The sequence below is a fragment of the Callospermophilus lateralis genome, chromosome 5 (assembly GCF_048772815.1).
Source record: "Callospermophilus lateralis isolate mCalLat2 chromosome 5, mCalLat2.hap1, whole genome shotgun sequence".
Lineage (NCBI taxonomy): Eukaryota > Metazoa > Chordata > Mammalia > Rodentia > Sciuridae > Callospermophilus > Callospermophilus lateralis.
Window position 1 is genome coordinate 36,805,128 of NC_135309.1, and position 23,736 is coordinate 36,828,863.

Consider the following 23,736-nt stretch of genomic DNA (forward strand, 5'->3'; position numbering starts at 1 on the left):
AGCACCTTCCCTTCCTCATGTCAAAGTGAAAACACAGGTGAACAAAATCCTACTGTAAAAATTACAGCCAAGGCTGTGCTGGATCAGGCCAAATAGATCTCAAACCTCAGGGTAGCTTTCTTCTGTTGCCTTGGAAAATATCTTGCCCTCAGAAGACAAGATGGAACAGCTTCAGGTAGAGCCCATAAGAGACACAACTGTTAGAGCAGCAAACCAGCTAAGGCAGAAGTGCAATCATCATACACACACAGCAGGGGCGGAGAGAGCTAGAAGGCCTGGCAGCTGTGTCAGCAGCAACCTTGACCTCAACAGGCAGCAACTGCTCTAACCAAGATCTGGTATTTGGGGGAAAAGGGTGATAACTCATAGTCAGTGTTGGTTTCAGCTTCAAGTAGAAATGTGGATGTGCAGATAATGGCTGACAGGCTACATCCTGGCTCTCAAGCCCTAAGAACCGTTGTGTCCAGTTTGTTAGCATTAACTATATACTATGTGATCCTCTGCAGAGTTGGGCTATCTTACTTTTTCTTCATTTCTCAAACATTGCATTGAATATATTAGAAAGTACCAGGCACAGTGTTGAATTGGGGGTAGGAAGACAGCAACAGCTACTTCCTATTCTCAAGAGACTCTGGGGCAAACAACATGCTCCCCAAAGAGCTTACACTCATCCTGAGTTTACACCTAAAATCAAGAAACCCTCATCGAGACATGCCTGCATGCCAGCCTGTACAAATGCTAAATGTCTATTTCTGTCTTTCAAGCTTCAATACATTCCTTCCTTTTCAGTTAAGACACAGATGGGAGCTAAAGGGTGACTTATGCCATCAGTACCAACACTGAGTACAGTTTCTGGTCTATCCAGAAGAAGGGAGCAGATCATACACACATGAATAACATACATAAATGCTGTAAGGTTCAAATGTGAGTCTTCAGTCCTTTGTCCAGCAGATGCCTCTGTGACTCCAACATTTTTAATTAATGTATAATCTGAAGCTCCAAAAGTCAAATGCTGCTTGATGGCAGCACTGGAACTTGAGTGGCAAAGACTGGGACATCAGGAAGTACCTAGGAGATCTAGATCCACTAAAGGGGGATGAGCCTCCAAGTTGAAAAGGCTCCCATCCCAGACAATAGGGAATCCAGGATACTAGGAAGAGCACATTGAGCAGGTCCTTTCCTTTGCCATCCTACTTTGTTTTAGTTTCAATTTTGTTGGAAATTGGAATTAAATAAGGATTTAAAATATAGGTGGCATTCTTACAAAGTTCTATAGCTAAGAGAGAATGATAGCAAGCTGATCAAGTTTGTTTCCTCTCCCAGACAGCACTGACCTCTGTCACCACATTACTACTAAAATGAAACACAATTATAAAATCATGGAATTATATCTTGGATTTATTTTTTAAAATCTTATTCAAAATATTAAATAATACAATTTCAAATATGAAAAAAATTACTGCAATAAAACAGTTTGGGTGTATTTCCATTGTGCTTCCTTTCCTCATTGGGGCAGTCAAGTGTCCAGCCGAGAGGAAGGATGGACGGTGCTGCTTCTTCCATCTCTACACAAAGCACATGACTGTGGCTCGCCCAGGCATTGTTTAACACATAGTAGAGGTGATGCTTTCTGAAAAGTTGTAGTGACACTTGTAAGTCAAACATGGTTCAAATCACTTATTTACATATTGATCAATTCTTTGTGATAGAAAGACAGACTCAAAGGAAATACAGTAAATAACTTCCAGTTGCTATAAAAAATAAACAAACAAGAAATAATTTCAAATAATTACAAATAATTTCATTCAGGCATAATTTTAATTTGAAAGACTGAGATACAGTCTTATTTGATAATGGGTCCTAAAATTTACTCAAACTTACTATACAATAAAAACCAAAATAAACAAATGATATAATTTTAAACTCTGCCCACTGCTTGAAATTTTTGAGGAACCTGTGGTACAATCAACTGCTAACTAAAAGTAATTCTTCATCTATTTAACATTTTACCAATTTCTACCTATAATTTAATTCAATAATTCAAACCAAAAAATGATATCTATATAATATTTTATCTACAATCACTGAAAATTCAGTCTCTTCTGCCAGAATTTTTAGACACATTTAATATGCTACCTAAAACTGTAGTGGGATTGAGCAGTCTCATTATCTTAAACTATATTTTAATTGCCTAAAATACACAAAGCAACTTTCTATAGAGAAAAAAGTATGTTACTTGAATGCAAAGTACTATTACATATACCCTTGTACATTTTGGTTTGGGACCGCAAAGTAATGTGTCTTTAAAAAATAGTACCTGGATGGCAGAGAATGACTCTAAGTCAAATCTAACTATGTTAGAATTTAGTTACAAGTCTGGGATCTTTAAAAGTAGCATTACTTCCAGAACAAGTACAATGAATGGAAAATAACAAAAACTACCAGTGTAAATGTAAGGTAATGCTTAACTCACATTTCAGACAACACCTGATTGAATTCAGCTCTAAAAATGTAGATTTAAAAATCATATACTCCCTGTTTGTGACATTCAATTTCCAAAGCACCAAGGCAAAAGAGAGAAATGCGCCTCTCATTTAAGTACCAACTGCCTATGGCAAACAACTACACAATATCATATAAAAAGTCAAGCAAATAAAATTATATAATGAGCAAACTCAAATCACAGTGCTTTAAAAAATATAATCATTGGTAATCTTCAAAGAAGGCATGGCCTCATTAACGTTCTGGTCTAGACGATGATATTCCACTGTTTTGGAACAAAGGCCATCACGCCATTTCCTGCTTTGAACTAGGAGGAAAATCTGGAATAAAAAAGAAAATTAATTAGATGTACAAAAGAGAAAAAAAAATGATATAGCAAAAGTTTTTATAACAAGTGAAATCTCTCTCTCTTCAGTTCCCAAAACTAAAATATCAACAATAAAAAAGGCTATTTTGTTTTTTCATCATATAAACAAGGTCAGACAGTGCTTCTCAGATGTAAATGGACACAGGAGTGACTCTGATTCTGGGGCTCTATTTTCAGCCTGAGTTAGGAGCTGAGATGGAGCCCAGTAGCCTACTTTTTCACAAGTCCATCAGGAGTTATAACGAAGACAGTCCAACACCAAACATTAGGATACAATATCACTAGCATTCAAAAATCTGTCTATCTACAAATTCAAAGCCAGTGATAGGTCAGTAATGACAAATAACCTGAGGGTTAGTTTGTTTGCTATTTTCTTTCTTTCTGGGGGACCGGGGGGTGGGGTAGGGGTGGTAACCAGAGATTAAACTCTGGGGCACTTGGCCACTGAGTCACATCCCCAGCCCTATTTTGTATTTTATTTAAAGATGGGGTCTCACTGAGTTGCTTAGCGCCTCACTTTTTTTTGCTGAGGCTGGCTTTAATCCTCCTGCCTCAGCCTCCTAATCCACTGGAATTACAGGTATTTACCACCGCGATCAGCTTTCTTTGCTACTTTCTATTATTAGATTAACTGATTCTCAAAGTTATAAGCATTTTGAAATTGTCTGGTCCAATTTTGCCATTTCTTGGGTAAGAAAATGAAGCTCAGAATAGGAAGACGACTTTCCAGGAATTAAAAGCAATAGTCAAGAACTGAGATTTCCTGACCATTAGTATTAAAAAGGAAATTGGGTGTTTAATCTCTCTTTGAGTATTCTGAAAAGCTCAACTCTTCAGCCTTTATGAGACTGTATAATACAGAGATGCACTCTTACATTAAATCACCCAGACAGTGTTTTAGCATAGAAATGTTTGTTACAATATTATTTATGAACCAAAAATTGGAAATCATCTAAATGTCCAATAGGAAAATGGATGAATCAATTATGCAGCTATCAAACAATGTTTTTAAAGAATATTAATATTATAGAAAATGATCAGGATTTGTTAGGCAAAAAGCAAGATAAAAAACTATATAATATTCATTTAAAATTTATACACATGTATGTATGAATTATATATACACTTATAGATCAGAAATATTCCAAAATGTTAATACTCTTGGATAGTAGCTTGAATTTTATTTTCTAAACTCATGTTTTCTGAATTTCCTAAAATAAACATTAAATACTTTTAGAGCCAGTGTGAGTACTATTAAAAAAAAAAAAAAAAGATTATAAAATCATAGTACTCACACTGAGATATCAATGCTAAATGACGACATAAAAATTAAAAAAAAAATTTTTGTAACATGTTACAACAGCAACTCAGGAAGCTGAGGCAGGAAAATCCCAAATTTGAGACCAGCTGTGGTGACTTATTAAGATCCATTTCAGGGGCTGGGGATTTGGCTCAAGCGGTAGCGCGCTTGCCTGGCATGTGTGCAGCCCTGGGTTCGATCCTCAGCACCACATACAAATAAAGATGTTGTGTCTGCCGAAAACTAAAAAATAAATTTAAAAAATTCTCACTCTCTCTCTTAAAAAAAAAAAAAAAAAAGATCCATTTCAGCCAGGTACTTGGCACACACATATAATCCCAGCAGCTTCAGAGGCTGAGGCAGGAGATTCACAAATTCAAAGACAGCCTCAGTAACTTATAGGCCCTAAGCAACTTAGCAAGACCCTGTCTCTAAATAAAATATTTTTAAAGGGGCCAGGGCTAAGCACCCCTGGGTTCAATCCCCAGTACCAAAAAAGAAAAAAAACACCCTGTCTCAAAATGAAAAATAAAAAGGACTGGGGATAAGGCTCAGTGATATGGCACCCATGGGTTCAATCCCTAGTACTGAAGAGGAAAAAAACAAACAAAAAAATATTGACCTTGCGTTTTACTCATTAAGAAATAATTTGACACTTTTTTTTTTTAGAAACACGTACAAGTATTCTGTCTGTAGTTTGTTAAAATACACCACAGATTTACAAATCAATTAGACAGCTTGATATTTTACCAATTTAAACTAAAATATAATTGATAAGAAATATAACTGAGCTAATAATACACAACGAGAGGCTGAAAAATCCCCCAAACTTACCTTCCTTTTATTGTGATATGTAACATAAACAATTGCAATACAGAAAGCAAAAATAATAAGATGAAAAAAGAAATGGCTGTCTTCCTCTTCAACATTTGAGGATGGGGCCTTAAAAGATTTCACTGACTGTTCAATTTCCATGTAACCCCTGTTTTCTTCTAAAGTCTCATCGGACTCATCCCTGGGGCTGGTGGTCCAGTCATAGTCTGATTCTCCATAATCTCCATTGTCCATAGTGTCTTTGGCTGTAGATGGAGAACTATTCAGTGCAAGAAGATCCTCCTCCTCCATGCTCGGATCTTCATTGTTATCAGCTTCCTCTTGGGACAGAGAAGTGGTAGGGGAGGGATGAGGGGCTGCAGATGCTCTTCCACTTTTCTCTGTACTGGTTGCAGGAGGGAGAGTGGTACTGATATGGGAAATAGAAGATTTGATCAGGTTTTCTTGTGTTACAGCTTTCATATTTGAAGTAGAAATATGTGAGCTTTGTACAGTTTGGTCCGGTGAATCTGTTAGTGATGGAGCTGAAATAAAGGAAGAAAGCCATTACCTTGAAATCTCCAACTCATCTCTACCAAGCTAAAAGCAATATTTAGTTCAATTTTTAATTAAGCATTACTCTCTGCTAAATTCTTATAACTTTCTCTCAAGAACTAGTTATTAAGTCTCAATAGCCAGCAATCAGTTATATTTCTTTTAAGTTAATTATTCATCAGGTAACAATTGCTTTGCTGGGTAGTAACAATTTAAGTAGCATAATGAACCCACTGTGGCATAGCCCATCACTGAAAGAAAACAGTGGGATCTGACTTTAGGTCAAATGAAAAAGTCCACATACAGCCCTTACTCATCCCTGCTATCTTCTGTTCATGGAGAAGCTAGACTTCAGTAATCTTTGTCCAGGCTCCGCCCTATCCCCAGAACAGAGAGCTGGCTAATCATGGGTCAAGAGGTCACAAAAAAGATATGTAATTTGGAAACTTAATTTTTGTAATATAATTAATTTAAGAGAAGATATAAGCAAGCTGTCCAGCATTCCTAAGTGACACTTAAACTGGAAGACTCCCTCATTCAGAGTTTTTAAAGTACCCATAGAAGAAAAAAAGGGAAAAGTCATAAAGGACAAAAATTAGAAACTGGAACTTGAAAGCTCAGTGACAGCTTTGTTAGACTCATTATGATAATGACTGGAGAAGGGGCAGGATCTGTAACTCAGTGATACAGCACTTTCCTAGCATGTGTGAGAACCAGGGTTCAATGTTCAGCACCTCACAAACACACCAAAAAAAAATATTTACAGCCTGGCGCAGTGGCACACACCTGCAATCCCAGTGACTCAGGGGGCTGAGGCAAAAGGATCCCAAGTTTGAGGTCAGCCTCAGCAATTTAGTGAGGCCCTAAGCAACTCAGCAAAACCCTGTCTAAAAATTAAAAAAAGGCCTGAGAGTGTAGCTCAGTAGAGTACCCCTGGATTCAATCCCCGTATGAAAAAAAGAAGGAAACAAAAAGTATTTACAAAGACTGGAGAAGGCAATCTAGGTATAGGAAATGATATCTAGTAGACACCAATTCTCAGTTCCCTATGGTGCTACCTACTCATATAACAAGAAGTATTAATAGAGGCAGATTCAACTGAGGAATTCCTGTTGAAATTAACCAGTGTTTCTAATACATAACTGAATGTAGAATTTGTTGAAGACCTTCAAGGACATCTATTGTGCTTTTTTTTTTTTTTTTTAAAGAGAGAGAGAGAGAGAGAGAGAGAGAATTTAAATATTTATTTTTTTTAGTTTTTGGCGGACACAACATCTTTGTTTGTATGTGGTGCTGAGGATCAAACCCGGGCAGCATGCATGCCAGGAGAGCGTGCTACCACTTGAGCCACATCCCCAGCCCTATTATGTTTTGTTTTTTTTTTTTAAAAAAAAAAGGGTTGTGGGATATAAATATATTTAGATAATATTTTAAAGCCTATAAAATTAAAATAAAATATTTTGTGGGGATAAGATTAAACCAAGCCACACTAGGCCTTTCACAAATGTGTGCATGTACAGACAATCCTTTATGTGAATATATTTGTTTCCTTAACACAGTTGATATCTATTTCATGTAGCTGGTTTCAGCTAGGATGAATAGTGTCTCCCAGGAAAATAATTTAATAAATTATTTTTAAAAGATTAGGGCTGATTTGCCTAGTATGTATGTGCAAGGTCCTGGGTTGGATCAACAGCACTGAGAAAAGTAAAAAAAATAAAATGATAGTAGCCAGACATGGTGACACAGACCTATAATCCCAGCTACTAAGGAGGCTGAAACAGGAAGATTGAAAAATTTAAGGTTAGCCTGGGCAACATAACAAGACCCTATCTAAAAATAAAATTTTTATTTTTTTAATTGATTTTAATTTTTAAATACATGACAGCGGAATGCATTACAATTCTTATTATACATATAGAGTACAATTTTTCATATCTGTTTGTATATAAAGTATGTTCACACCAATTCATGTCTTCATACATGTACTTTGGATAATGATGTCCATCACATTCCACCATCATTGTTAATCCCCTGCCCCCTCACTTCCCACTTCCCCTCCCACCCCTCAACCTATCTACAGTTCATCTTTTCCTCCCATGCTCCCCCTCCCTACTCCACTATGAGTAAGACTCCTTATATCAGAGAAAACATTTGGCATTTGTTTTTGGGGGATTGGCTAATCACTTGGCATTATCTTATCCAGCTCCATCCATTTACCTGCAAATGCCATGATTTTATCCTCTTTTATTGCTGAGTAATATTCCATTGTGTATATATGCCACATTTTTTTAATCCATTCATCTATTGAAGGGCATCTAGGTTGGTTCCACAGTTTAGCTATTGTGAATTATGCTGCTATAAACATTGATGTGGCTGTGTCCCTACAGTATGCTGTTTTTAAGACCTTTGGGTATAGACCGAGGAGGAGAATAGCTAGGTCAGATGGTGGTTCCATTCCCAGTTTTCCAACAAATCTCCATACTGCTTTCCATATTGGCTGCACCAATTTGCAGTCCCACCAGCAAGTGTGCCTTTTCCCCCACACCCTTGCCAACACTTATTGTTAATGGCAGGTATTCATAATACCTGCCATTCTGATTGGAGTGAGATGATATCTTGGAGGAATTTTGATTTGCATTTCTCTAATTGCTAGAGATGATGAATATTTTTTCATATATTTGTTGATTGATTGTATGTCATCTTCTGAGAAGTGTCTGTTCATGTCCTTGGCCCATTTATTGATTGGGTTATTTGTGGGATTTTTTTTGGGGGGGGGGTGCCTAGCTTTAAAAGGGGGATGGGAATATAGTTCAGTGGTCATGTACTTGCCTAGCATGTGTGAGGCCCTAGATTCAACCCCCCCGTGCTACAAAAATAAAAATAAAGAAAGAAAATGAAAAATTAAACTCTCTTAAAGTATTCTCAGTTATTGGGTTCCTTGAAATTGTTTACTAAAAGAAAAGAAAAATAGGGGCTGAGGCTGTAGCTCAGTGGTAGAGTGCTTGTCTTGCATGCGTGAGACCCTGGGTTCAATTCCCAGCACCACATAAAAATAAACAAATAAAGATAATGTGTCCATCTACAACTAAAAAATATATTTAAAAAAAGAAAAGAAAAATAGGACCTCTGGAAGAGTACACAATTCAAAAACTATTAAACAGGGACTTCTAAAAAGAATTTTTACATTCATCACTTCAACTTAGTTACGTTCAGGTTATACATTACTATTTCTATAATGCATTTAACTTTTGTCCCAAAGTATAGCCAGTCATGTTTTTAAATAAAATTAAAAATTAAAATAACTGAGAGCCAAGTAATTAACCATGACTTTCAAAACAATTGTTATTCTACATCCGACTTTTTGGATACTCATTTATGTCTAAAGAACACAAGCTGATACCTGGGGAATGATTATAAAGAAAGTCTCCATGGAGCACTCTAGAATTCACAATCCTCAGCAGATCTCTCCTTCCATCCTCCATTCTCTTGGTATAACTAAAACCTAACTGTCCCTTAAAGACACACTAGCCCTACAACCCTTTTAATTAATAATTTATTCTCCCACCATCCTTGTACCACAGATTCTGCCTCATACAGATTAGACCATTCCCTCCATAAGCTCCATAAGCTGTGAGTCTCTTATCTTCAGTTATCACTCACTTTTGTCAGGTTGTGTCCTCTAATTTTTAATGATTTCAGCTCCTAGCTCTTAAAGTTTAATACAAGACAAGTACTCCTGTCTTGATTTCAACATCCTTAACCTCCCCTCTTCTGATAAGCTAGCCCTCCTTCCTTACATTAGTCTCTCTTGCCCATGGTCATTATCTCTTATCACAACTCTTCCATCAACTATTTCATGCATTCTACTTGCTGACACAGCCTCCTGTCCTTTCAGCTCATCCCCTGGTATTTTCAATCCATCAAGACTACATACTCTCTGATCCTCACACTTTTCACCCATCCTTGGCCTCCACCAAACCCCACCAATACATACTCTTCGCTTTTTTAACCAAGATTCAATTCTGTGATCAGCCATTACAATCCCTGCCCTACATCCACAGCCCCTTCCCTTCCCTCTTACTCATTGTGACTCATTCATTTGGTGAGGCAAAATCTACCCCTCATTAAATCAAGCTTTCCAACAATTCACCAAGGGCATCAAGCAGCAGAACATGGCTGGAAATAAATATACATCCATGCTACTGTTTTCATTTGAAATTCAAAACCAAAAATTCAGATCTATGTTTAAAGATATTATATACTGTATTTTTCTAGTCCATTTGCCCTCCTCCCCTCTTAGGATGCAATTCACATTTTCCTCTATCAAATTTCCAACACCTTCTCTGTTACTCTCATTTTCAACTGACATCACTTCCTAACTTCTCAGTGAAAAATGAAGCCATCAGAAGGGAACTTTTGTGAACTGCCAGAACTCTGGACTCATACGCCTGCTTGACATCTCTTCTCAGATGTCTGACATTCAAATTAACAGGTTCAAAATGGATTCTCACTGGTTTACAGGAAGACAGATGTACTCCTCCCTATTTCTCCCACTAAGAACCACTAAAACCTTTGAACATTATATACATAAAATGTAAGAAGACTCTGAAAGGTGGAAAGAACAAGGCAGGACAGTTAGTTACAAGACTCAGAACCTAAGAAATGACATGGTAGTGACTTCCCTGGTACTATAACTTGGATCTGTAGTGTTCCCCAAAGGTCCATATGTTAAGGCTTGGTGCCCAGCTTGGCAGTATTGAGAGGTGGTAGAAACTTTAAGACGTAGGACCTACTGGGAGGTCAGATCACTGGGAGCTCCCTTGAAGGGGATCATGGATGTCAAGTTCTCCCTCCTCCCCAGTCCTTACCTCCTCAGCTTTGCTTCCCAGCCATGAGGTATACAGTTTTGCTTTACTGTGAGCTCCTGCCATGATGTGCCACAACAGAGCCAAAACAATGGGGCCAACCAATCATGAACTGAAACTTCTAGAACTGTGACCCAAAGTAAATCTTTTCTTTTTATAAACTCAACATCTCATATTTGTTAGACTGATGAAAAAGTTGACTCACAGTCCTGAATTTTCTTTTTATCTCATGTATCCCAAACTGGCAGATAAAGAAGCAAGCAACCTGAAAACAAGAAGGGGTATTGTTATGGTTTAGATATGGTGTCCCCCAAAAGCTCATCTGTGAGACAACGCAAGAAGGTTGGGAGGAGAAATGATTGGGTTATAGCTTTAGCCTAATCAGTGAGTTAATCCCTAATGGGATTAATTGAAGGGTAGGTTGTCGCTAGAGGCGGGTGGGAATTGGGGCATGGCTTTGGTGTATATATTTTGTATCTAGAGAATGGACTTTCTCTCTGCTTCTTGATCACCATAATGTGAACCTCTTCCCTCTGCCACACACTCCACCATGATGTTCAGCCTCATATTGAGCCCCAAGAAATGGAGCCAGCCTTCTATGGACCAAGACCTCTGAAACTGTGAGCCCTCAAATAATCTCTTCCTCCTCTATAATTGTGTTGGTCAGGTCCTTTAGTCACAGCAGCAAAAAAGCTGACTAAAACAGGTACAGACAGAATTGTCCCCCAAAAGGCTACTTTCTCTAGCCAAAAGATCAGGAAAGAATAACAGGTACCCTCTTCCCCTCCCCAATGAAACAGTGCCAGAAGAGAACGAATGTACAGTCAAGATTTCAACCATCATCAAACAATAACAAGGCCACCCCCACAATTATGTCAGTGCAGACCCTGAAGGAAGCCAGAATCCTACCCCCACCCAAGAAAAACAAGGAGACCACCATTATTTAGGTGTCAACAGCAAGCAAATGTAAATAACAAGATTTGTACCCCTACACAGCAGTAATGTGTGTGCAGCAACCCCTGCCACAGCAGTGTTACAAAAAAAAAAAAAAAAAAAAAAACTGAAAGAGAAAGATTACATAAGTCCCATAGGATAGTACAAAAAAGTCCAGGTTTCAGTCCAATATCATCTGTCATGCCAAGAACCAGGAAGATGTCAAGCTACATGAAAAACACAATCAACAGATGCTAACAGAGCTAGCCACAGTGGTACACTCTGTAATCCCTGTTACTCAGAAGGCTGAAGCAGGAGGATCCCAAATCAGAGGCCAGCCCAGGCAACTTATCAAGAACCTAAATAAATAAATAAAGGCTGGGATGTAGCTCAGTGGCAGATTGTTCCTAGATTCACTCCCCAGAATCAAATGAATAAATAAGATGCTCAGGAGGTGAATTTAAGAGCAGAATGAAGGGAGTCAGGAGAAAGAAAAAAAAAACCAGTGAACTGAAAGAACAACAGAAATTATCCAGGCTGTAGAAACAGACTATAGAAAAATAAACAGAACCTCAAAGACCTGAGGGGCAATAACGAAAAAACCTAGCATGTATTAGATTAGAAAGAGAGGAGAAAAAGGGTTAAACCAGATACTGAGGCTAGGGATGTAACTCAGTTGGTAGAGCATGGGCTTAGCATGTGTATGGCCCTGAGTTCAATCCCCAGTATTACCAAAAAAAAAAAAAAAGAAAGACAAAACATTTTAATAAAAGAAGAAGCTGGCTAGGTTGCAGACACCTGTAATCCCAATGACTCAGGAGCTTGAGGCAGGAGATTGCAAATTTGAGGCGAGTCTCATCAATTGACTGAGACCCTGTCTCAAAATTTAAAAGGGCTGAGGATGTTGACCAGTAGAAGAGCAGTCCCCAGTTCAACTAGGAAGAGATGGAGAGAGGAAGGGAGGAAAAGAAAAAGAAAATTTTTTCAAACATTTGGAAACTAAACAATACACTTTTTTTTTTTCTGCCAGTACTGGAGATTGAACTCATGAGGGCAAGGGCTCTGCCACTCAGCCACAGCCACAACTGTGTTAGCATCTACTGATTTGTGTTTTTCATATACCTTGACATCTTCCTGGTTCTTGGTATGACAGATGATTTTGCTCCCCACACTTTTTTTTTTTTTTTTTTTTGAGATAAGGTCTAGGGCTGGCCTGAAATTTGTGATCCACCTGCATCAGTCTTCCCAGTAGCTGAGATTACAGACATAAACCACAATGCTTATCTTAAACAACATACTTCTATGTAATTTATAAATCAAAGAGAAAGTCTCAAGGGGAAAAAAAGCATTGAGCTGAATGCAAATGAAAATACAACATGTCAAGGTATGTGAGATACAGCTAAAGCAATGACAAGGAAATTTATACCACTAAAAGTATATAAAAAATAAAAACATATAAAAGAAGGATTGTCTTAAAACAATCATGTAAGCTCCTACCTATCTCAATAACCAAGAAAAGAGACAAACTCAAAATCCAGAAAGCAAATAATAAAGATAATATAAAATTGAAAACAGGAAAATACTAAAAATCAATGAAACAAAGAGTTGGTTCTTTGAAAAGATGAAGATCAGAAAAACTGACAAATCCCTACCAAGAAAGACAAAATAAAATGAGAAAAAAGACATAAATTATCAACATCAGAAATTAACAAGGGATATAAGTCAGATACAACAGACATCAAATGAAAAATAATCATGAATCACACCACACACATAAATATGACAACTTATATGATACAGACAAAGTTCTTGGAAAGCACAAACTACCACAATTCACCTACTATGAAATATATCATTTGATTGGCCCTATAAATATTAAGGAAAAAGAATTCTTAACTTAAAGCTCCTAAGAAATAAATCTCCAGGCCCAGGTGATTTCATCAATTTCTACCACACATTTAAACAAGAATCAATACCAATTCTACACAATCTCTTCCAGAGAATAAAAAAAAAAAAAATACTTATCAATTCATTTTATAAAGCTAACCAAAAAAAAAGAAAAACAAAACATATTAATAAAAGAAGAAGCTGGCTAGGTGGCAGACACCTGTAATCCCAACGATTCAGAAGCTTGAGGCAGGAGATTGCAAAAAAAATACTTATCAATTCATTTTTTTTTTTATTTTTTACTTATTTTTTAGTTTTCAGCGGACACAATATCTTTGTTTGTATGTGGTGCTGAGGATCGAACACAGGCCGCACGCATGCCAGGCAAGCACGCCACTGCTTGAGCCACATCCCCAGCCCCTCAATTCATTTTTTAAAGCTAACCAAAAAAAGAAAGACAAAACATATTAATAAAAGAAGAATCTGGCTAGGTACCAAAACCAAACACCTTACGGAAAAAGGAAACTACAGATTGATATCTCTTGTGAATATACATGAAAAAATCCTTAACAAATATTAGCAAATAAAAATCTACAATATAAATGCTATATTTTGGAGGTTGAATGGTGCCCAAAGGCCCATGTGTTAAAGGTTTGGTTTGGGTCCCAGTGTTGTACTATTGAGAAGCTGTGGAACCTCTACAGGTAGAGACTTGTGGAAGATCCTTAGGTTACTGAGGGCATGCTCTCAAAGGAGAATTTTGGACCCTTGGCTCTTCCTCTTCCTCTTCCTGCTTCCTGTTTGATGTTTGCCCCTCCATACATTTCCACTATGATGACAGTCCTCACCAGTGACCCAAAGCCATAAGACCACACAATCTTCCAATGGAACCTCCAGAACCATAAATCAAATAAACCATACTCTATATAAGTTAATAGCCTCAGGTATTTCATTAGAGTAACATGAAGCTGACTAGTACAATAAAAATCAACTAAAAGACCTGGGGCTGTAGCTCAATGGTAGAGATCATACTTAGCATACATAGGCCCTAGGTTTCATCCCAGCACCACCAGAATACAAAAATTAAAAGTATAGACCAGGAATAATGAAGTTTATTCTTGAGATGCAAGACTGGTTCAATATTATTAAAGCAATCAATGAAATCTACCATTTTAGATATAAAAATTAACTAAAAATAGCTGGGCACAGTGTTGTATCCTGAGGTAGAGGCAGGAGGATTGCAAGTTAAAGGCTAGCCTGGACAACTTAGTAAGACCCTGTCTTAAAACAACAACAAAAAAATTTTTTTAAAGGACTAAGGCTATAGCTCCGTGGCAGGGCACCTGCCTGATATGTATGACAAGTTCAATCTTCAGCACCAAAAATTAAAACTAAAAATAAATCACATATTGAAATACAAAACTATGAATCCTTTAGGAAAAATACAAAACAATCTTTGAAATTTAGGGTTAGAAAAAACAATCCAGTCCCAAAATAGCCAAAAGACACGAAGACACATTTCACAAAAGAGAATACACAGATGGCAAATAAGCATATAAAAAGATAATAAGCCATTAGGAAAATGCAAATCAAAACTACAATGAGATATCACTACACCTCTATCAGAATGGCTAAAATGAAACATAAGACCACCACCAAATGTGGTGAGGATGCAGAGAAACCAGATCACTCATATGTTGCTGGTGTGAATATAAAATAGAACAGAGGCTCTGGGAAACAATCTGGCAGTTTCTTAAAAAAAAAAAAACTAAATATATAACTATTATATGACTCAAAATTATACGCGAAGGCATTTATTCCAGAAAAATGAAAACTATGTTCAGACAGAAATCAGTACACAAATGTTTACAGCAGCTTTATTCATAATAGCCAGAAACCGGAAACAACCAGACATCCTTCAACAGATGGATCATTAAAGTATAATATATCCATACTATGGAATACTAATCAGCAATAAAAAGGAACAAACTATTGACACATACTACAACCTAGATGAATCTCCAGAGAATTGTGCTAAGTGAAAAAAGCCAATCCAATGGTTATATACTACATGATTACATTTATATAAGACTCCCAAAATGATACCATTATGGAAATGGAAAACAAATTTGTGGTTGCCAGAAGTTCTGGAGAGGGTGGAGCAGGAAGGAAGAGGGGTGACCTCAGAGGGGCAACAAGTGTGGCAATGGAAATACCCTTGATTGGAAATGCCAATGGAAATCTTAACTATATCAATGTCAATATCCTGCATGTGATATTATACTACAGTTTTGCAAGATGCTACAAAGTCAGAATACCAAGTAAAGGGTATGGAAAATCTCTATAATCATTTCTTACAACCGCTAATTATCTCAAAAAAATAAAGAAATGAATATCTAAACCTCACTCCAAAAAATTTAAAAAAAAAACAAAACAAAACAAAACACCTTGCTGTACCCACAGTCTCCATCTCAAATAATGGAACTCCATCATTCTATTTATTCAATCCAAAAACCCTGGAGTTGTCATTTTCTTAACACCTCACTCCAATCTGTTACTATACCTTTAAAATTTGAAGACTTTTCACCTGTCCACTGCTACTGTCTACTCCAAGCCTCACCTGGATTATTACAACAGCTTCCTAACTGATCTGGCTCCTTCCACCCTAATCCATGCTGTCCACACTCAACAAGATAGCCTGTAAAAATTTAAATTGGATGAGGTCACTCTTCTACTTAAAAAACCCTCCAGGGGCTCTCCCTTTCTCTCAAAAACCAAAGTCTATATAATAATGCAAAAGATCTGGCCTGGTTAACTCACTCTCAGTGTCACTTGCTAATCTCCCTACCTGTTCCACCCCCACCACTTATTTAGCAAGTAGTAGGCATTTAATGTTTATTGAATGTGCTCTTCATCCAATTCTCACCACCAACTACACATGGCATCCCAAGTAGCGTCTTTACACCTACCCCTGCTCCTGAAAAGCCCAGGAAACACTACCTGCTCTAAAAATACCTTTAATATTACCCTTACTAAATGATGTAACTTCAATACCTAGCACCAGGTAAGAGCAGAATGTGTATTGTTCAAGAAATAAAAACTTAAAAGTAATACACAAATACCACACAGGAAAATAACTAAGAATTCATCTGATACATTTGATCCAAATTAAATAAACTTCCTTGACCTCTTCTCCTTCAAATCAGAGAAGTTGATCCAGTTAGCTATTAAGAGTTTCAGAACAGAGACAACTCCTGCTTCATGGATTTAATTGCTTAGCTTCTACAAACATACACGTTACTCTAGATGTCTAAATCTTCCATTTCTACCCTTTCCTAATTGGTATTACCTCTTTAGATAAAACTTAACATTTTAAAAATAGGACTTTTTAAATTTTTCTTCTTTAATTTTTTCTTTTTTAAAAAAAAAATGACTTAAAATAAAATTATATTGGCATTTTTCAAACTTAGAATGAAGAAGACCCTGAGAACTCACTCACATGCTGGTTTAAGAAAACTTGCATTAAAAATTAAATGTATTGGGGCTGGGGTTGTGGCTCAGCGGTAAAGCACTCACCTAGCATGTGCAAGGCCATGGGTTCAAACCTCAGCACCACATAAAGATAAACAAAATAAAGGTATTGTTTCCAACTACAATTAAAAATATATATATATTTAAAAAAATAAATAAATGTATTACAGATTAAATTAAGGTGATCATTAGGGAACAAAGATAGCAAATGTAGAAAAGCAGGCACTTTTGAAACAGTTCAGCAAGGCTTGAACATAAGCTGGTCATCCAGTGATACAAAATGAATATTTTTTTTTTTTTAGATTTTATCAAAACAAAAACTTATGAATTCCTACACACTTCCAAGAATACACCAAGCACTGAAATTTTAAGAAACCTACTATGAAACAAATTTAAATAAACCTAATATGGTAACTTTCTCTAGGCTTATTTGAAATTTGAAACCCAACACATTCTAGATTTAAATTTTCTTATTATAAGAGTGATTACATTGACATTATTCCACATAAGGCATGCTTGCAAAAAAAATACTTACATTACCCCAAATTTTATAAATGCTACACTACTGCAATGGAGCGTCTATAAAAAAAAAAAAAATATGTTCATTTTCATTAAAGTTATTTTCAGTAGGAAATAATCTGAATTTTTAACATTCAAAATAGGTATAAATAAAGACAATTTTAAAAGATAAAGATTCCCTAAAATCTTCAATATGGTTACAGCAATATTTAAGTACTCTCAGGAAGAAAAACAGAGACAAAAGGACACCTTAATACTTCACAGTCATTTGCCCCTCTCCCCCAACACAAGATTTTCAACCAAAAAATCTACTTCTGTAACTACTTCCTAGCTATACAGACTTCTTAATCATTCCAGCTGGAAATACAGATATTTAAATGTCATTTTGTTCTAAGATAATCAAATGATCCAAACAATTATGCTACTCAAATACTTTAGGAATAGAAATACCAACATTAACCAGGGAAATCCTCATTACATTTTACTAATGATGAAAGGGCCTTGGGAAAATGGATCACAGTGACCACAGTCCTTCCCCTCAGACTTGCAAACAACTCTGGGAAGGCAATGTATTGTACTGCCTTCAGTGTTTTTGAGGAAATATGTACCCAAAGCACTGTAGTAAAATGTATGGCTGGATGTTCACGATTGGCAAAGGAATAAATCTATACAGCATCATGGAGGGGGTGTGGTGGAGGAGGCCAATTTACCTCATGTCAGGGGAGAGAAAAAAAAGATAGGAGTTCCACAGTTCTCTTTAAGGGCGCCCCCCAAGGGCATAACTTCCTCTAACAAGGTGCTCAAGAGGGCCAGGGCAAGCCCTTTGCTGCCTCCCACATGGTGGGGTACCATGCTTCCAATAAGAGGGTTTAAAACATTTTTTCACACTATTTTTCATCTGAAAACTCAAAAAAAAAAAAAAAAAGACTTTGGAAGAAAAGGACTGTGTCTTGGACTGAAAGAAAATCGAGACTACTGAACAAGATACTGCTAAATCATTCTAAATTCTTACTAGTGGATTTTTCCCCACTAAGTCTCAATCTTATCTTAATTTACAAGGTAACGTCTGCAAAGAAGAAATCCTTTCTCTCTCAAATCCATTAAATTGAGGCAGTGTTGTCCTGGATAACCCAGGATACAGAGAAGGGGTCCACAGTTTACAAATAATCTTTTTATCTTTTTTTTTTTTTTTTTTTTTTTTTTTTGGTACTGGGGATTGAACTCAAGGACTGAGCCACATCCCCAGCCCTATTTTGTATTTTATTTAGAGACAGGGTCTCACTGAGTTGCTTAGTGCCTCGCTTTTGCTAAGGCTGCCTTTGAACTTGTGATCCTCCTGCATCAGCCTCCTGAGCCACTGAGATTACAGGCATGCGCCACCGCGCGCCGGGTTCCAAACTTCTTCTCCCAAGCTCCTCAAGAGCCCAATGCCCCGTCCGCTAGCTATTCACCAATGCACCATGACCTCCGAAACCTCAGAAATGCACCCGAAAGCAGCTCTTGCTCTTTTCTCTCTCTTTCTCTCTCTCTCTCTCTCTCTCTCTCTCTCTCTCTCTCTCTCTCTCTCTCACTCAGTTCAGTTCCTCCAGTCAGTGCCCGCCCACCTCGGTCTTTACTACTGACCTCATTCATGGAGGGTGGGGGGCGGGAAAGGGGAGATTTTCCTTCCAAGACCCTGCTAGGTCCCCGCCCCGCCCTCCTACACACACACACTTTGGGACCCTCCATAGACACCACACTCCGCAGACACCACACTCCGCAACCCCGAGCCCCTGTCACCTCCGGCCCCCTTTCGAGACCCTAACTCCCCATTCCAAAGAACTGTGGAAACCCGACAGTCGCCACTCCTTGTGACAGTCCATTCTTCAAGACTGTGAACCACACCACCACTCCCCCGCTCCCCGCCCATCTACACTCTTCTCCCAGCTCCCGGGCGTCTGCATCTCTCAGCCGCACTTCTGAGGCCCTGGAAGACTCCACCGTCTTGGACCCCACCATGTGCCCCCTTCTACGCTGGGCAGACTCTACCCCAACTAGACACCGTCTGCTCTGGACACTCGGAAGCGCCCTTTACTCTGGCCCAGTCTGTCTCCAGACCCGCGCCCAGGCCCTCACCTCCTTCCCTCACCCGCCCTGCCGTCGCGCCCCGTTTACCAGTGGACATGGCGGACGCCAGCAGGAGCACGAGGACCAGTATCCACGCCAGCCCTCCGGGGGTCTGAATGCCGGGCCCGGGAAGCTGGTTCGCTTGCGAGGCCCCCCTCATCCTCCCCAAGGCGGCTACGGCCATAACGGACTCGGCCGGGAGCCTGCGCTGTTGCTAGGCTTACGTCATGACGTCAGACCTTGCGTGAGGCAGCGCGGCCCTAGGCATCTACGTCCCAGCGCGATGACGTAGCATCTGGAAACAAGAATTAGGAGGAAAGGTGGTGGAAGTTGCCTCTTGGGCTTAGCTCTGCACTCCGGCGCTTGTTACGAATGTGGTGAGGAAGGTGCTAAAGAGCCAGGGCAAGCCCCTCGCTGCCTCCCGCTTGTCGGGGTACCATGCTTCCAATAAGAGGGTTTAAAACATTTTTTAAAGAAAAATGTAGCTGTTTCAAGTAGACTGATCATGAAAGTGAACTCCCCCACCTCCCAAAGGCAATGGAAATGAGAATGGTAACAGTGGTCATATCTGGGTGGTAAATATTATTTTATTATTATCGTTCCCACAATCAATTATTATTTCGACAAATATTTAGCACTTCTCCATATTATTATCGATCCCACAATCATTTATTATTTCGACAAATATTTAGCACTTCTCCATATTTCAGGGTACAGCAGAAAACAAAATGAGCCACAAAGCCTTTGTAAAGTTTATTGCGAGGGACAACAGCGGGAAGCATAAGAAGGTAAAGAAGAAACAGGGAAGGTAGCTAGAAGTAGGGGTGCGGGGTTACCATTGTGAAGAGCTTCCAGATTTCCTAAAATACACTTTTGTTATTTTTTAAATTTTGTAAGTTAAAATACAAAACCCCCAGTATATGAAAATGCAAATTTAGAAACTTCCAGGAAGTTCACTTGGGCCTTGGCATAATGCGTTGGTCTGTGTGTTTCTTCTGTGAATATTTCCTTAATAAACAGCTATAGGCTTCAATTTATAAAGGTCCCATTTGATTAATTGTCACGAAAGTTAGCATGGCATAAAGACATTTATTGTGTCCACAGTTTCACCACTGACTGTGACTCCCTCAGAAGATTGCTGCTGTTCCCAGAGACAGCTGAACTGCCTCTACAGAGTAGAGAAGGGCCTGTGTTCTGAATCTGTTTTTCCCATAGCATTTATCTGGCTCCAGAGACAGCTCAGAAACACTTAAGTCTGTGTTAAGAAAACTAAGAAGTCATTCATCTGCTTATTTTCCAAAGTCCACCACAAGCCCATATAGACGGAATGGTGCCCTTATTACAAAACTTCCAAGTTAGCCAAAGCACACAGTCCCCCCACCCCCACAGCGCCCAGGAGCTTTCACTCCTGTAAGTACAGAAAACACCCCCCAGACTAGGGATGAGCTCTGTATACTGCATTTACCTAGCGTATACAAGGCCCAGGGTTCCACCCCCTAGCTACTGACACAAAAGATAAAAAGGGCCAAGGGTGCTGGGTATGGTGACCTACCCCTGTAATCCCATTGGCTAAGGAGGCTGAGACAGGAGGATTGAAGTTCAAAGCCAGCCTCAGCAACTTAGTGAGACACTGTCTCTAAATAAAATGCACAATAGGACTAGGGATGTGGCTCCTAGTTGAGTGCCCCTGAATTCAGTCCCCAGTACAAAAAAAAAGGCGCGCGGGGGGGGGGGGGGGGGGGGGGGCTGCGGTGTAACTCAATAGTAGATCTCTTGTCTAGCACCTGAATGGAAACCCCAGTACTGCAAAAATAAATAAATGAAGTTTTTGTTGTTTTGTGTGTGTTTTTTTTTTAAGAAAACACTCAGTTTAACAATTAAACCTCTCAATCGTAGCTCTTGCTTGTTTGGAAATTGCTTTAGACTTAAATAGGATTTTTTCCTGTAATAAACACACCTCAATCCTCTTCTCTGAACCTTTGTCCACTTTGTTCATTTGTCTTCATAACAGATTGTTTCCAGTTCTCTTAACTAATATTATATACTCAAGACATTTTCATTTTTGCATAGGATATTCCAATACACAGCATACAAAATAGGCAGACACTTATTAAGTAATTGGTGAGCAAAATGTTCCCTCATCTTGAGGGCAGTTATAGACTTCAAAATATTTAATACTATACTTGGCACCTGTCCGGATACACTCAGCAACCTGTTTACCAGAATCTCTGGAAAAATTCTAAACATTTACTTAGAAACAAGTTGCAAGTCCATGTAAACCTGATGAAGATAGTATGACAAACACTAAGGCCCACAGTTCTGGGTAATCAGTTACACAAAATGCTAAAAATAATTCTGATACCTGTTTTGAATGTCACTAGTGAACAACAAAAAAAAGTCTGCCTAAAAAATGTTTGTATTTGCTGAAGTTGGATAGTTCATTACACTTTTTTGTGTGAGTTATCCATCATAATAAAGTTATACACACACACACACACACACAAATATATGGAAAAATTCCAAAATGAGTGCCTCCATGACCCACAGGGAAAAATCTGTGGATATGATGGTATTTTTATCTATGCTTAGGTTACTTTACCCCACAGTTAAATTTATGAAAACATTACTCTCAGTGGGTCTAAACTAATCCACTAAGACCTTGAAAGGGATGGGGATCTCCTGGAAGAGATTTGAAGTGTAAGATGAATATGACATGAGAGTTTTTGTTTTGTTTTGTTTTCCTGGCATTGGAGATGAAGGGGACCATGTGGTAAGGTATGCTGGTAACCTCAAAAGTACTGAGGGTGAACCCAAGCTGACAACCATCAAGGAAATTCAGACCTCTATCCTACAAGCAAAAATAACTGAATCTACCACATCTATGTAGGTCTAGAAGGACCACAAGCCTCTCGCTGGTTAACACTGTGAGAACCTGAGCAGAGAGCCCAGGTAGGTGTGCCAGGGTTCTTCTGATCTGCAGACTGTGACAGAAATGAGTGTTCTTTTAAGCTGTTAAGTCCATAGTTATATAGCAAGAGAAAACTAATAAAACACACACACACAGTACAGAGCAAGGGGACAAAGAACAAATCTAAACAAGCACCCTCTTCATATATATATATATATGTGTGTGTGTGTGTGTTTTTAGATAGAGAGAATTTTTTTAATATTTATTTTTTAGTTTTTCGGCAGACACAACATCTTTATTTGTATGTGGTGTTGAGGATTGAACCCGGGCCGCACGCATGCCAGGCGAGCACGCTACCGCTTGAGCCACATCCCCAACCCCTCATATACATTTTTGTTAATAAGGACAATAGGAGGAGGAGGAGGTTTCAATATTTTATTCAAGTTTTATTTTAAGTGTTGTTAATTACAGCATTTGAAGGGGAGGATCTAATTCCACACAAAATGGAAGACTCTAAAATGTACCCATTAAACTGCTAAAAAATAAATTGAGTGGTGAGAATACAACAGAAGTCCAATTTAGATTCCTAGTGTTGTCACTGTGTGATTACAATCACGCAGACTCTTCCCAGCCTATAGCTGGAGCTCCTGGAAGCTATTTCAGACACTGGTGCAAGGGCAAGAAAACCACAACACAAAAAGGAATTAAGTCCTGAATTATTGGCTTCATCACGTCCACCCTCTCCACTCCAAAATGGCACAAAAAAGAAACAGTGACCACACCCTGCAGACTACTTTTGGTGTAAAAGAGGTGACGATGGGCTAGAGTGGAAAAAGGTTATGAAGGTCTGTCTAAAAAAGTCCCTTTCAGATGAGTTTGTACACACCACCAAGCAATGAGCTCCTCATCAATTAGGGTTAGGAAACCAAGGTTTGATTTTCAGGAAGTCACAATTCCATTCATTTACTCAATACAGATTTACAAAGTGCCTATACATTATCAGCTTCCATTTGCAGCCATTTCTAGATTTAAAAAAAAAAAAAAAAAAGTAAACCTGGCATCTCTAGAGGGGTCACCAAGTCCCTCACACACACACACAAGTCTACAGCTGAAAGGACCTTTTTTTGGACTCGATTTCTTCTGTACCTCTGAAATGGTAACACTTTAAAGCTGAATCCTCTTTCACCTGGAGGTCTAACATGATTTTTAGCAATTCTTGCATCCCAGACATACAACATTAAAAGGTACACTAAATTCTGAAGGTAGCTATGCTGCAAAATAGTTTAAAATTAATGATTATACAGTATTCATTTATGCTTGAAATTCCAGTCCTAGACCAAGCTTGTGGCCACCAGCATTGACATTCTTGCCATCCAGCAGAGCTGACAGTGTCAGTTTGATACCTGCAGCAGGAAAAGGAAAGGAGGAAGGACGGAAGAAAGAAAAG

At 38.4% G+C, this 23,736-nt stretch overlaps 2 protein-coding genes across 3 annotated transcripts in view; both read right to left on the minus strand.

The window, feature by feature from the left end:
- Positions 1-2,592: 2,592 nt before the first annotated feature.
- C5H5orf15 (chromosome 5 C5orf15 homolog) lies at positions 2,593-19,600 on the minus strand. The gene is made up of 3 exons (XM_076855777.1): positions 19,430-19,600; positions 5,004-5,527; positions 2,593-2,822 (listed from the first exon to the last, which is right to left on the minus strand). The coding sequence occupies exons 1-3, from the start codon at positions 19,563-19,565 to the stop codon at positions 2,691-2,693; spliced, it is 792 nt and encodes a 263-aa protein (XP_076711892.1). The 5' UTR covers positions 19,566-19,600; the 3' UTR covers positions 2,593-2,690.
- Positions 19,601-23,507: 3,907 nt separating this feature from the next.
- The window catches only part of Vdac1 (voltage dependent anion channel 1), a 28,916-nt gene continuing 28,687 nt past the window's right edge, over positions 23,508-23,736 (minus strand). For both annotated transcript variants that reach the window (XM_076856471.2, XM_076856470.2), the window contains exon 9: positions 23,508-23,692. In XM_076856471.2, coding sequence (XP_076712586.2) covers positions 23,601-23,692 — 92 coding nt within the window. In that variant the 3' untranslated portion in view covers positions 23,508-23,600. The remainder of the gene's footprint in view (positions 23,693-23,736) is intronic.

Coding starts and splice junctions, on each gene's coding strand:
- C5H5orf15 (XM_076855777.1), bottom strand. CDS start 19,565: ATGGCCGTAGCCGCCTTGGGGAGGATGAGGGGGGCCTCGCAAGCGAAC. Junction 5,528..19,429: donor GGCGTCCGCCATGTCCACTG/GTAAACGGGGCG, acceptor CCTTTATTTCAG/CTCCATCACTAACAGATTCA. Junction 2,823..5,003: donor CATATCACAATAAAAGGAAG/GTAAGTTTGGGG, acceptor TTTTTATTCCAG/ATTTTCCTCCTAGTTCAAAG.